The sequence below is a fragment of the Heteronotia binoei genome, chromosome 6, assembly GCF_032191835.1.
Source record: "Heteronotia binoei isolate CCM8104 ecotype False Entrance Well chromosome 6, APGP_CSIRO_Hbin_v1, whole genome shotgun sequence".
Taxonomy (NCBI): Eukaryota; Metazoa; Chordata; class Lepidosauria; order Squamata; family Gekkonidae; genus Heteronotia; species Heteronotia binoei.
This window is the reverse complement of record NC_083228.1, coordinates 39,092,665-39,107,328: the sequence shown is the minus strand read 5'-3', so window position 1 is coordinate 39,107,328 and position 14,664 is coordinate 39,092,665. Positions and strand designations below refer to the sequence as shown.

Sequence of the window (14,664 nt, the reverse complement as noted above, 5' to 3'; positions counted from 1 at the left end):
AAAAACCCACAGCACATCTCTGTTATGATTTTTGAAACTCCACAGGGTCCTTAAGTTTCAAGGTTAATACTAAGGTTTGCAGAAACCAATGGCTGCAAATTAAATCAAAGCCACTTGTCAGCGCAATGGAATGAAAAAAAAAATAGGTTAACTTTGGATTCCTTGTGCAGAACAATAGCAGAATTTTCTGTTTTAGACTGTTCACATTTTTCCTTCTAGTTATCCAGCCTTTGGAAGGACAAACTTATTTTGTCTAAAGTCAGCCAGGCAGCTTCTGCTAAACTCTGTCCCAGTTCATTAATAGGCTGTAATGCAGGGTTCATTAATGCAGGGTTATGAAGGATTATCTGTTTTAGATGTATTTAATGGTTTAAATGGTTTTAATGGTTTTATGAATGTTTAATGGTTTTATGAATGTTTATTTAATGGTTTAAATGGTTTTAATGGTTTTATGAATGTTTATCCATTTTAGATGTATTTAAATGGTTTTAATGGTTTAAATGGTTTAATGGTTTTAGACGTATTTAAATGGTTTATGAATATGTGTGTTTGATGTGTTGGTATGTTTGTGGAAGAGCACCTCATTTCGTTGCTCTCTTTTTGTTGAGAACAATGACAATAAATTCATCTATCTATCTATCTATCTATCTATCTATCTATCTATCTATCTATCTATCTATCTATCTATCTATCTATCTATCTATCTATCTATCTATCTATCTAATAATACAGCACAGATCAAAAGGCCTCTTGGGAGAAATCTGAAGCTTCAGGATTCTGTCATCATTGGAATTTTAAAGTACATTGTGTCAGATGTCATTGTTGTGGAAAATATGGAAGTGGGGGAAAGGAGGGGGCAGCCTTAAGATGTCAAGCACCTTCCAGTCATTCCAAGAGTCACTGACATTCAGGGAGTTTCTGGCAGGCTTTTGTACTTCAAGTGCTTTCAGAGACAGATAGATAGATGGCTTTGGCCTGGGTCATGCTGACCCAGGTTGTAGCTATACACAGTAGATAACAGGAGAGGATGGTGTTTCATCCATTTAAAGATCATAATTGCCAAGCAAAGATGATGAAATTATGGCAAAGTGAAGCAATTTGTGATGCGGGAGAGGAAGAGATCATGAGGTTGTGGTTTTGTCAGTGGTTGTGATGGTCCCCACTGTTCTAAATGGACTCTTACACAAAACCAGAGGTATTGCTTTTTGAACACAAGCGTTTTGACTGAAAAATGGTCCAATTTTTAAAACATCACTTGTTAAGTATTCATATTAAAAAGTAGAATAATAATCAAGTACAATTGTAATGAAGTATTTCTATCAATGCACATCTCGAACAGCAGCAATTCAAGAAGACTAAAACCTTTCTCCCTGAATGGTTTTCCATACAAAACCCTTCTTGAATGTTCCTCCATTTATTATGTGGAGGGAATTTTAGTAGGCATGGGGAAGCATTCAGTCCTGTAAGTCTGAACACAAATGTACTGCCTCAGGGAGAATTACGTAGACCTTATGTCATGCCATGGAGAGCATTTCAAGCTTTCTGTGGCAGTTCTGAAATATAGACATATGAAAAAAAAAACCCCCTAGAGGAACACATGGCCTGGACTAGGATTACCAACCTCCATGTGGGGCCTGGAGATCTCCCAGAATTACAACTGATCCCCTGACTGCAGAGATCAGTTCCCCTGGAGAAAATGTCTGCTTTGGAGTATGCACTCTATGGCATTATATTGTCCAACCCTTCTGCAAAACCTGCCCTCCACAGCCCCCCCTCCCCCAAATCACTATGAATTTTCCAACCCAAAAATTTCTAGAAAAACTTGAAAGCCATAGTTGGCCATGATTTTATATGAGTGCTAAGTAATACTGCAGTATCTGTTGGCATTTCTGTAGTGAAAGCTGTCCATGTTATGCAGCAGAAATTAGAGAGGAATGCCAGTGAGCCCGCCAGGGGAGGGCGGGATATAAATTTGATTAAATAAATAAAGAACTGTAATGATGTGCAACTTCAGTCTTTTGATCTGTTTATTACAGGGAATGATGCGTATGGGTACAGGATTGCCACACCTCAAGCTTTTGGGACTTAGTTTCAGGGTGGGAAGTTGCTAGGGTTGCCAGTCCGCAGTTTGGAGGCCCTCCTCCTGCTTCAGTCATCAGAAAGCGGGCGGGGGGGGGGGAGGGAAATGTCTGCTGGGCACTCCATTATTCCCTGTGAAGATTGATTCCTATAGGATATGATGGAGAATTGCTCCATCAGTATCTGGGGCTCTGCGGGGGTGTTTTTTGAGATAGAGGCACCACATTTTCAGCATAGGATGCAGTGCCTCTCCCCAGAATACCCTCCAAGGTTCAAAAAGACTGGACTAGGAGGTCCAATTCTATGTACCCCCCATTATTTCCAATGGAGGGAAGGCATTTAAAAGGTGTGCAGTCCCTTTAAATGTGATGGCCAGAACTCCCTTTGGAGTTCAATTATGTTTGTCACAACATTGCTCCTGGTTCCACCCCTAAAGTCCCCAGAACTGGACTTGGCAACCCTAGAAGTTGCACATCAACTAGCCCACACACTTGATGACTCCTTCAGGAGGTTTCTTTTTTTAAAAATACTTGTTTGTATTAACTACTGCACAGGTTAGCTGGATTACTGCTTCCCTGGTGCCATAGCCAGGGCTTTTTTTGAGCAGGAACACACAGGAATGCAGTTGCGGTTGGCTTGGAGCCAGGGGTGTGGCCTAATATGCAAATGAATTACTGCTGGGCTTCTTCAACCAAAAAGCCTTGTGTGAAATAAATGATGTTAGGGGTGTGGCCTAATATGCAAATGAGTCCCTGCTAGGGTTGCCAAGTCCAACTTAAGAAATATCTGGGGACTTTGGGGGTGGAGCCAGAAGACATTGGGGGCGGAGCCGAGAGCAAGGGTGTGACAAGCATAATTGAACTTCAAGGGAGTTCTGGCCATCACATTTAAAGGGACTGCACAAATTTTTAAATGCCTTCCTTCCATAGGAAATAATGAAGGATAGGGGCACCTTCTTTTGGGGCTCATAGAATTGGACCCCCTGGTCCAATCTTTTTGAAACTTGGGAGATATTTTGGGGAGAGGCACTAGATGCTATACTGAAAATTTGGTGCATTTATCTCCAAAAACAGCCCCCCCCAGAGCCCCCGATACCCGCAGATCAATTCCCCATCATTCCCTATGGGAATTGTTCATGGAGGTGCATGATGGCTCTGGGGGCGGGTCTTCCCCCACCGGCCAGCTGGCTGGGGGAGGGGGGAAGCCTGTAAAACCGGGGGATCCCCCTCTGGGACCTGGGGATTGGGAAGCCTAGTCCCTGCTGGGCTTTTTTTTACCAAAAAAGCCCTGGCCATAGCCCCATTCCAAACTGTGCCTCCTGTGGCTCCTTTTTAAGGTAATACTATACTTGGGAAGATCTAACAATGGATCCCCCACCCCAGCACAATATAAAGTTTAGACCTTCTACTAGGATCTCCCAACCTTTTTGAGCCTATGGGCACTTCTGGAACTCTGACACAGCATAGTGGATACAGACACACAATGGCTGCCATAAAATGGCTAATGCAGGAGTTGGATCCAACTACAAATGGTTGTCCCAGTTTACTTACGGTTTACAATTCCAATTTTAAAAACCTTTATTGGCATAACCAGTTTACTTTCAGTTAGTGGGCAAAAGCCTTACCTAGCCCAGTTCACTTTCTAATACTTGGCAAGTAGGGATGCCAGCCTCCAGGTGGGGCCTGGGAATCTCCTGGAATTACAGCTTCTCTCTAGACTACAAAGATCAGTTTCCCTGGAGAAAATGGATGCCTTGGAAGGTAGACTCTATGGCCTCCACAGGCTCCATCCCTAAATCTCCAGGAGTTTCCCAACCTGGATCTGGCAACTTTACTTTCCCATCCCCTTCCAGTGGCCAGGGGAGACCCTGGTAATGCTAATTGGCAGGCACCAGAAAAGGTATCCTTGGGTCCCATGGGCACCACATTGGTGCCTTATACTATAGGACAGAAAGAATATACTGTTGTTTATGTCTTTCAGGTCAGCAGTTAGGGTTTTCCTAATCAAAAAGGGCAACTAACAAGCTCAGGTAATGCAAAACCCTGCACAGTGACCAGGGCTGGCGCTAGGGGTTCTGCCACAACAGGCAGAACGCACCCCCCCCCTTAAGCACGCACGGTACAATGACGTCACCTTAAAGTGACATCATCGGGATGACAGGGAGAGAGGGTTTTCTCTTGCCTGCCCTTGCCCAGCCCTCTCCCCCACTTCAGAGGAAGCTGGCGTACTTTTTCCTCCACCCAGAAACAGGATGAATGAAGAAGTATGCAGGCGGCTGCTGGCCAGTCAGCTCCCCCTGTAATTTTCTTGGTGTCAACTCCAGTGGTGCTTTGCAGAGTAAGGTAAACAACAGATGAGTCCCAGCCCTGAAGAATTTCTATTCTAAATTGCAATCGAGTTTAGAATAGAAAGGAGAGCAGAGCCAGATAGAGGTAAAGGTGGCAGGGAAGAATACATGCAAAATGCACCACATATGCTTAGGGTATGGTGGAGATCTAGCTGGAGATCTAACAACAAGAGACAGGGCTTTTTTTGTAGTGGTACCTTACCTTTGGAATGTCCTCTCCCTTTAGACTTGCCCAACTCTTAAGAATCAAGCTAAAATAATTTTTACTCAGGCTTAACTAAGGAGTTGTGTTTTTAAAAAACAGCTTTAGCCTGAGGACTGGTTTATGAATATTCTTTTGAGGCTGCTTAGTGGCTATTTTACGCCATTATTAGGTCTATGACTTGTTTTAAATGTTATTTTAATACTGGATAATTTATGTTTCACAGTATTATTATTACTTGTAAGCTGCCTTGAGCAGATCATTGGAGGGGTGGCATATAAATTCCCTTAATAACAGATCCAAAACTCTTTCGCACTCTTTCTGTTTAAGAAATATTACTAACAATTGCAAGGCTCTTTAGTTGAGATTCATGCATCCCCCGTACTATTTTCACATCCTTAATTTTCACATCCTTAATGCTGTTTGCTCTCTGAAGGAAAATCTAAGGTACCCATAAGGAAAATCTATAAATACTCTGCCCCCCACCCCTGCTAATTTCTTTTTAAAAGGCAGGCAGGCGATCCATTCCCATTTTTTTTCCTTCTGTGCTGTCTAGTTTGGACCTTACTGTCTCTTTGTTGTGAGGACTTTTGAGGAAGAAGAAGAAGAAGAAGAAGAGTCTCAGAGCGGCTCACAATCTCCTTTACCTTCCTCCCCCACAACAGACACCCTGTGAGGTGGGTGGGGCTAGAGAGGGCTCTCACAGCAGCTGCCCTTTCAAGGACAACCTCTGCCAGAGCTATGGCTGTCCCAAGGCCATTCCAGCAGGTGCAAGTGGAGGAGTGGGGAATCAAACCCGGTTCTCCCAGATAAGAGTCCGCACACTTAACCACTACACCAAACTGGCTGAAGGAGGCACTTGCGCAAGAGGGAGGGAGACTGTTTCGACATGGGGAAGAGCTCCAATCCATTTGGGGCACTTCCACACAATGCTATGCTGTTTCTGAGTGTGATTTGTGGAGCTGGTGAGGCTGTCCCCTTTAAGTCACATCAAGGAAAAACCTCCTTTGCTTCACCTCTGGGGACACGGAGGGGTGGCTTTGGGCCTACCTCCCCATTCTGCCCAGCTCAACTGTGAAAGGGGCTGGGGGATGCTGGGCTGGCATGGGCTCTCAGCAATATTCTCCACATGTAGGCAGTTCTGCACTGATGTGACAGAGGGATGGAGGGAGAAGTGAGAAGCATAAGGATTGGACGTGTCTGTAAACCCAGTCTCTGCCCACCCACCCTCCTCCCCCTCATTGCTTCTACAGCAGGGGCAGCTTTTCTCACCCTCAGACCAAAACACAAGGTTGCACCATGCTGGATGTACTTTTATTTTACATCTCTGACATCATTTTCAACCAAAGAGGGCTGTAAAACTGTTTCAGTGCAGTGGGATAGAGGAGTTATGAATTGCAGGCTGTAAATGCAGAACTTGTTCTACAGCAGGGGTGGCCAACGATAGCTCTCCAGATGTTTTTTGCCTACAACTCCCATCAGCCCCAGCCAGCATGGCCAATGGCTGGGGCTGATGGGAGTTGTAGGCAAAAAAAAAACCATCTGGAGAGTAACCGTTGGCCACCCCTGCTCTACAGTACTGAAATATTCTAATGAAGAATCAAGGAGCAGCGTTTGTATGTGTTTTGTGTATTAGCACAAGAAAAGCTGGTTTTCAGTGTGATATGACAGCCACTTTAAATTGATGAATGTTCTCCAGCTGTATCACTCATTTCATACTTGGCATTGCAGTAACCTGGGAAGACAGCAATCTTCTTAAAAAGGAGCACGGCTCTCTCTGAACACACACAAAGCAACACCTTCCTCATGTAATTTGTCCCCAACAGCTGATAATCAGAGACACTGCTTTTCAAAATGGAAGTTCCATTTATTTGTAATTGCTGCTAGGTAATTGACAGACCAGCCCTCCAATAATGTGTCTAATTCTTTTAAAAAAATCCATCTGGGCAAGTGTATAGGTTATGGCAACAAGTTAAATGAAAGCTAGAACACATGATATGATTTTGTAACATTCAATTTTATATAAAAGCTTAATTTATTTTAAACGATGTGTAAAAGACTTATCGTATCAAGTTTCTAATTAAAAGATGCATAATTTAAAAATATCAAAAATTACACTTCTCATTGTGCTGAGAGGTGACTTGTTCATTGAGTATACAAATTCAGGTCTATCAATGCACATTGATTTTTTTCTTTTAAACTACAGTTACAAAAGTACAACAGCCAAACCACTTTGATATCATAAACATGCACACTATTTAATACTTAAAGTCTGTCCATGAATAGATTAATTTAAAATAGCAGCTTTTATATTCCTGTACAATTATACTCTGTTCATCTTTTCAAAAGCTGAATATATAACATCTGAAACTCAATAATTTGTAAAAATAAATCTTTAGCTGTAAATGGCACTATCAAAATCATATTGCTCCACAGGCAGTTATTTACATGCTTTTAAAACAACTAAATTCATTTTCAGAATGAAAACCAGAGTATTTACACTGTATATTTCATCGGAACTATTTTTTGCCTCAACACGAGAAACATCCACATGTCTCAGGTCTAATGGTAGTTATAACTTTGCTGTAGTGTGAGTGCTGACTGAAGAACAATCCAACACTGGGTTTAAGTAATCAAGAAATATATTATATATATGTCACAATTTCCAGATAGAGCATGATTTGCAGCAGCGAGGATTAATAGTAAAGTTCTCTGAACCTCTTGCCTTTATAGTCTGGGCAACCAAGATGATGGGCTGGATCCATTAACCAGCCATTCCCTCAGAAGGTAGTGGCTGTTCTTGTCACACACACTCTGTATATTACCTTGAATATTATACAAAGCTGTTTTTGCTGTAAGAAAGTTGTAAGAACATTTCAATACAGAAAAAAGAATGTATTTTTCTTTTTAAAAACACAAAAATTACTACACAGTTCTGTCACAGACTACCACACTATCAAGAGACAGGAATTTGAAGAACTTTAAAGGCACAATGAGAGGAGAGCGAGTGCTACATGTGCTGCACTTTTCAAGTCTTCTTATTCTAAACCAAAGCCCTCTGCATTTGAAATTCCAATGGTTAATTTTTCCTTCAATTCCTTTTTGGTCTTGTAAGGAGGCAGGCAGAGCTGATTAAAGCATGTGTGAGCAACGGGTAACCTAAAAACATTGCACGAAATGATAAATACATTGTTAATAAGAAATAATTCATGTATTAGTCATAAATAATTCACAAATAATTATTTCTAAATTGAACTTCTGTTCTGATCCACAGTTTTATGTATCTGTGAGTAAAACATATATGTGCATGTGACTTGGGACACCATCCAACGAGAGGGACTTCATTCAAAGCATTTCATACAAATTAGTTGTCATCAAAAGCTTCAACTGCCCATTTCTGCACATTAAGCCTTTTAAAAATCACGATATTTTTATCCAGATCTGTTGGCAGTCCTATGTCACATTTATATTAATACTAGAAATTCACATTATTTTTGCTTTATTTACTTAACATCTGGAACTAACAAAATATTCTGATAGACTCCCCTCTGCTCAGCCATGGATAGGAGGTGGACTGATCAAAGCCACCGAGTAATACAGTGTCTTACAGTTTGCAAAAATATATTACAAAGATTATGTACAACACATAGTAAACAATACAATATTGATAGAGGCCAGCGGTAACAGAAACCCCAAAGGGGCCAAAAATCCCCCGTCCCCAAATGAATAAATATAAGTCCAAACTTGGAAATAGTCCAACTGAAATTCACAAGGTGGGTGCTCCTAAAGAACGTAGCTTCAATGCAGCCACTTTCTTAAAAAGACATCTCTCTAGATTTTGATGACGTTTCAATTCCTTCTTCAGTTTTAATGGCTCAATTGTTTAGGAACCCTGTTCTACATTCTTTAATCACAGCATTAGGCTTCTCATTTTCAGTGTGAATATTGGGCTCTTTGGATAGGAGGTTAGCTGGCAGCAGCAATGCTTCTCCACTTTTGTTCTGAGCCAAGTATGGAAAAGGGGGAAATAAGCATGAATTGGCCCTGGCAAGCAGTAGCTGTCCAGACAAGAGAGTTCTCTCTCTCTCTCTCTGTGCCCATGGCAAGTTCTCTCCCTGTGACCTAAGGGGGCAGGGGCTGACTTCCTGGATGAAGCCAGGTAGAAAGTGGACACATCTTTTCACACCAGAAGCCAATGAAAAATTGATGCATATTATTAAGGAAATTACATAAGAAATCAGAAATTTTTAGGTTCACTAGATATGATCCACAGATAAGATCAAAATAAGTTAAAATGGACCACAGTTTGTCCAGAAAGAACATGTGAAACTTTCAATATCATTAATAAAGCATCCAGTAAAACTACCCTAGAGCTTTTCTTGTAGCAGGAACTTCTTTGCATATTAGGCCACACACCCCTGATGTAGCCAATCCTCCTGGAGCTTCCAGTAGCCCCTGTAAGCTCATGAAGGATTAGCTGCGTCAGGGGTGTGTGGCCTAATATGCAAAGGAGTTCCTGCTACAAAATAAGCCCTGCCTAGAGCCATAGGGCTATATCACAAAACTGACCTTTGGTATTAAGGATGTCACTCATTGATTTTAGTGTGTTTTTGAAGGTTAATTCTTAGTGTCTTTCTAGCTTTTTGGTTTTAATGTTTACTGGAGATCCTTATGATGCCTTCAAGCTAAAAATGATGTTGTCTTTCCTAAGCTTGTTTCCTAATACAACTTCAGCGGGCAGAATAACACCAGGAAAAAAACTATTCAGCTACCAAGATACAAAAGCTGGAGTAGCCTGGTCCAAAGTTTTGAACTAAAAATTGGGGGCAATTATCACAGTACTACAATTTCTACCTCTTCTTTAGGTATCTACTACCATTTTTTATTCCAGCCTTCCTCCAAGACTAAAGTCAGTGAACATGGTCCTCTCCGCTTTAGTTTTATCATCACAACACCCCTGTGAGGCATCTACTACCGTTTTTATTCCAACTTTCCTTCAAGAATCTAAAAACAGTGAAAACAGGTTTGTACTTATCTGTAACTGTTGTTTATTAAGTGGCCTTCTATGCAGGCACACATGGGACTGCATGATTGCTGGCCTGCCATGGAAAGGAGCTTTGAAGCTTTTCAGAGAAGTTTCTAGGCCAGGGGTGTCCAAACTTGCTTAACATAAGAGCCACATAGAATAAACATCAGATGTTTGAGAGTCACAAAACATGAACATCAGACGTTTGAGAGCCACAAGGAAGGAAGACAAATAGATGGGGGGAAGGAGGGATGAAAGAGCAACTTTAACTTTAAATGCATTCTCCAAGCTACTGGATGGCTTGGCTTGAAGAAGTGATTTAAAGAGAGAAATGCCTTTGCTGGCCAAAATGGTGGTGGGAGCTTTGAGAGCCACACGATATGTGTGAAAGAGCTACATGTGGCTCCTGAGCCGTAGTTTGGCTGCACCTGTTCTAGGCTCTGGTCACGAAAGACATCTTAACCTTCAAAAGGGAAGTCTTCTTAGCTCTCATGTTCTGTGGGAGGGCTGACAAGTGCAGCAACGAGTATCTCCTTATGACAGTGCCAGAGGCCATGGATCTACTATGGCAGTCTGCCCCATGCCTAATTACATTGAGTTGCTGCTTCTTTAGCTTTTGGACTCCTGCAATAAGGAACTTCAGAATGCTCTGTTTATCGCTGGGTAGCTTCTTCACAAACTAACATTTGGTAGCAGCCCATGACCACTGTAAAGTTAGCTGCCTTCAGTTTCATTGCCCAGCTGAAGTAGATGTTTCTTCCCAGCAAGTCTAGTCTTCTGCTTTCCTTATCTAGAGGGGATGAATGACTGCCTGCGCTTCGTTTGGCTGGAAGGACTTCTGACACTATAGAATTTGCTTTTGGGTGGCAAAACAAGTAGTTGCAGCCCTCTCCGCTGATCCTGTACATATTCTCTAGCTTCTTAATAATAATAATAATAATAATAATAATAATAATAATAATAATAATTTTAAAATAATTTTTAATTTATATCCCGCGCTCCCCGCCGAAGCAGGCTCAGACAATGCTGGATTGGATGCAGGCATGGCCCAAATGGACATGGCTCTGTCTTGCATTCCTTGAAACACTGGAAGAGCTACAGGACAGGAGTTGGGACCGTACAACATCTTCATTATATGGTCAGATGGTTGGGGTCCCAAAGCATGATATTCTGAAGTTGGGCTTTTGGGATTCGGATCAACTGTTCTGAGTACATCTTAAGGTGGGCCCTCTCTCAAGGTGATAGATCAAGATGGGTAGCCATGTTAGTCTGTCTGTAGCAGTAGAAAAGAGTCTAGTAGCACCTTAAAGACTAACAAAATTTGTATGGGCTAACAAAAAGGGTATGAGCTTTCGTGAGTCACTGCTCGCTTCTTCAGATATCTGTATCTACTTCTTCAAGGTGGTATTGCTCTTGGCAATCTCCTCTGGATCTGGTAGAAGGCTTCTGGGGTTGCCATTGGTATGAACTGTATGCTGACTGAGGTCCCCATTGCAGTGGTAACATAAACCAAAAATAGTCCCTTCCCCCAAGGACTTTGCTGTGTTGGCCATCAATTGGCAGCTGTTGATCAGGTTGTCCTTTGCTTTGCAACATGGCTGGACCTGAAGAAGGTACCTCAAAGACCTCATCCTCCAATGGAGAGCTCTCAGTGCATCTCAATGGTGAGGACATTTTCAGATGTGATGGATCAATCTCGAGCCCTGATAAAGTCTTGACATTAAGAGGACTTTGATCTGAACATAGTCAGCATGATTCTGAAAGGAATTAGCTTGCTGGGGTCAAGGTGGGGAGAATTCATGACTTTGAGCTGATGGCAAGCCTTGGCACCATGGATATGAAGTTTGTCAACTCCATGGCGAGACCGAACAACATTGACATGATGGTGATTTGGCTGGACTGTGATTGGCCTTTTTCTTGGCTTTCCTCAGTGGCAGTTCTGATGCTGATCTCAGAACAGAGTTTTGGGACTGCGATTCCGATGCTGAGGGTGCTGGTGCTGAAGCCACTGAATGCATCCTCAAATCCTTATCCATTTGGGCCCCTTTTTTCCAGAGGGGATCTGGGGCACCCAAGGCTTTCTCCCATAATACAGCCTTAAGCTGTGCAGCTCTACCCTCATGAGCTTTAGGGCTAAGGTGTAGGCAGGCTGGGCATGTGGCTGTATTTTGGATTTCTCCCAAGCACAGGAGTCAGGAACTATGGTCGTAATTATGAGCCATTTTTGCTTTGAACTCCCCACAGTTCTTAAAAAGAGCCATCATACCCATTTGCAGGTTGAAGTCTCTGGCTATCTTCATGGAAAAACCTGAATGGACTGTCCTTTGAGACCCCCCCCCCAAAGCAGCTGCTGGAAGTACATCCTCTCCTTATGGTGGCAAGAAGAGAACTGAAGAAGGAGCGCTCACCCTGCCTCTGTCACATGGCCCTTTGTGCGGGAAAAGGGATCTCTATAGACAGAGGAAAGGGGGACACTCCAGAGCCTAGAAATTTATCTGAAAAGCTTCAAAGCTCCTTTCTGCAGCTGGCAGAAGCAAAAATGGCCTGCAATCATGCACTCCCAGAAGCTGCTGACTATGGTTCTTCCTTAGTTTTATTATCACAACACCCCTGTGAGATATGCTAGATTAAGAGATAATAACTGGCTCAAGGTCATCCTGTGAAAGCCATGGCTGTGTGGAGAGCTGAACGTGAGTCTGCTCCTTTCAGCATCTCACACTCAAACAATTATATGCTACTAATTCTGTATTTCTCTGCAAGGAGCCCCACAGCTATTCACAAGAAAATGTTTCATTTCATTGTTTGTAAAAAGTTTGAAATGCCTCATTTTTAGGGAGGCTGTCCAAATCATTTGGATGGTTTCTGCCTCATTTCCCAGTCCAAAATATGAATGATATGCACAGTATCCATATAAATACATTTAATAACATGAAACTCCTTTTAATCAGCAATTAAGAATTTTTTAGTGGCAGTTTTTCATCAGTTTTATATCAACTGTTAAATGTCTACAGCTTTTCAAGCAAAAATTCCAGGTGAAATGTTTCTGCAGTTTTGGAGAAATCAAATAATAAGACAGCTAGAAACCATATTATTTACCAGTCTGTGGATGCTTCACTCTTTGAAATCTTGAAATTCAAATCAGCCATTCCTCCCACAGGTACTCTATCACTTCCTGTAGCAAAATGTAGAAGCTTTTTTTGAAGTTCAAGAGGAAATTCAAGTACCACCTCCCAGAAGTATCTATAATATGCATAAAATAAATTTTAGTTCTTAGTTGCAATCAGTTCCTACAACAGTTCTATACCTTTAAAAGTCAAAGCAAAATGTCTACCGGATAGTAACATCAGTCTTCTGGTAGCCGTCGTACTGAGTGTGTTTCTGGAGGGCATTCATATCTAATTCAGGACTCCCACAAACTAGAATTTCAACCTCTTCAGGGCGAAGCAGCTGCCAAATCATTGAATTTGAGAATTAGATCACACAAACCAGTTAAGCAAGAAGGTACTGCCTTTAAGCGAATTCATTTCTGATTTCTACGGACTTGAATACATATCCAGATTGGCTGTACTGTGGGTCAAGCTGCAAATATATAATAGAGGAGATTTGTAAAGAGGAGGGGGATAGCCAGAACTCATTCACTATCCTCTACAAATAAATAAACGATGTGTTCTGAAAGGAATCCACATCTAAATCTCACTACTTTTGCACAACCAGCCTCCCACTTTTTCAGTCTTCTGTTCAAGCTCAAATATAGCTTGTGTTTCATATGTTCAAGTCAAATACTCTAGAACAGGGGTCCCCAACCCCCGGTCTGCAAACTGGTCCTGGTTCGTGGCCTGTTAGCAAACGGGCTATGGAGGCAGAGACCTTCACCTACTCCTCATTTAAAAACCCCAGTGGGGGGGCAAAGATGGAGTGTGGGCATGGGGGCAGCCTGGGGCAGAAAAACCCTAGGACCCCCACCTCCACCAGTCCGTGGAAAAATTGTCTTCCACAAAACCAGTCCCTGGTGCCAAAAAGGTTGGGGGGGGGCACTGCTCTAGAAGCTATACCACAGTGGTTTCTGTATAGCTTACTGTTAAAAAGAAACATACGTTGTATAATTTTATGAGGAACTTGCCTATACCTCTAAATGCTCTAGAGCAGAGGTGTCGAATTCATTTGTTAAGAGGGATGGATCTGACATAAATGAGACCTGGTTGGGCCAGGTCATGTTGAGCTGGGTCATGTGTGTACCTATTTAAGATTAGGTAGCAGAGATATAAACTTTATACAGGACACACACAAACACAATTTAAAAAAACCCTTAAAACATGCTTAAAATGTTAGCATTTGTTGGTCTTAAAGGTATTTTCTTTTCATTTCTCCCATGGAATCCAGGGAACTGGGCAAAGGAAGCTGTGACTTTTTCCTTCCTTCCCCAGGGGACAGGTGAGGGAGGAGCCTCAGCCAATAGAAGGGAATGAGGCTTGGCTCAGTAGCTCTGCTGTGCGATTGAGAGAGCCTGGGAAAATAAGCTCTGCGTTCCCCCCTCCCTCCCCAAGGGCGGAGCCTCAGCCAATGGAGAAAATAGAGGTTTTGCTCTGTAGCTTCCTCTATAATTGAGCAAGCCTTGCAAAGCAAGCTGTAATGCAGAAGGGAGCAAGAGAGGGGGAAGGAAGCAGATGACAGCCAGTAGCTTGGGGGCCTGACAGGAACCCTCTAGGGGCCTAATTCAGCCCCTGGCCACATGTTTGACACCCCTGCTCTAAAGAGATCCTAGTCTTCTATACCATTCCCCTGCTAGTTTGGCACCTTGGGAAATTTCTGGAGAGTTGGGGCTGGAGCTTGGGGTGGAAGCCCTCAGCAGAATATCATGGCATATAGTCTACTCCCCAAAGCAGCCATTTTCTCCAGGGGATCTGATCTGATAGTGTGGAGATCAACTGTAATACTGGGTGATCTCCAGACCCCTTCTGGAGGGTGGCCACTGTTGGCTCCCCATGCAGCTGTTTAGGTCTTGAACAGCTA

General features: G+C 42.5%; 1 protein-coding gene across 1 annotated transcript in view; it reads right to left on the bottom strand.

Moving 5' to 3' along the window:
* Positions 1 to 6,626: 6,626 nt before the first annotated feature.
* HECTD2 (HECT domain E3 ubiquitin protein ligase 2) overlaps positions 6,627 to 14,664 on the bottom strand; it is a 54,728-nt gene continuing 46,690 nt past the window's right edge. The window contains exons 19-21 of the mRNA XM_060241310.1: positions 12,986 to 13,101; positions 12,751 to 12,894; positions 6,627 to 7,787 (exon numbers count right to left, since the gene is read on the bottom strand). Of these exons, the coding sequence (XP_060097293.1) occupies positions 7,667 to 7,787; positions 12,751 to 12,894; positions 12,986 to 13,101 (381 nt within the window). The 3' untranslated portion in view covers positions 6,627 to 7,666. The remainder of the gene's footprint in view (positions 7,788 to 12,750; positions 12,895 to 12,985; positions 13,102 to 14,664) is intronic.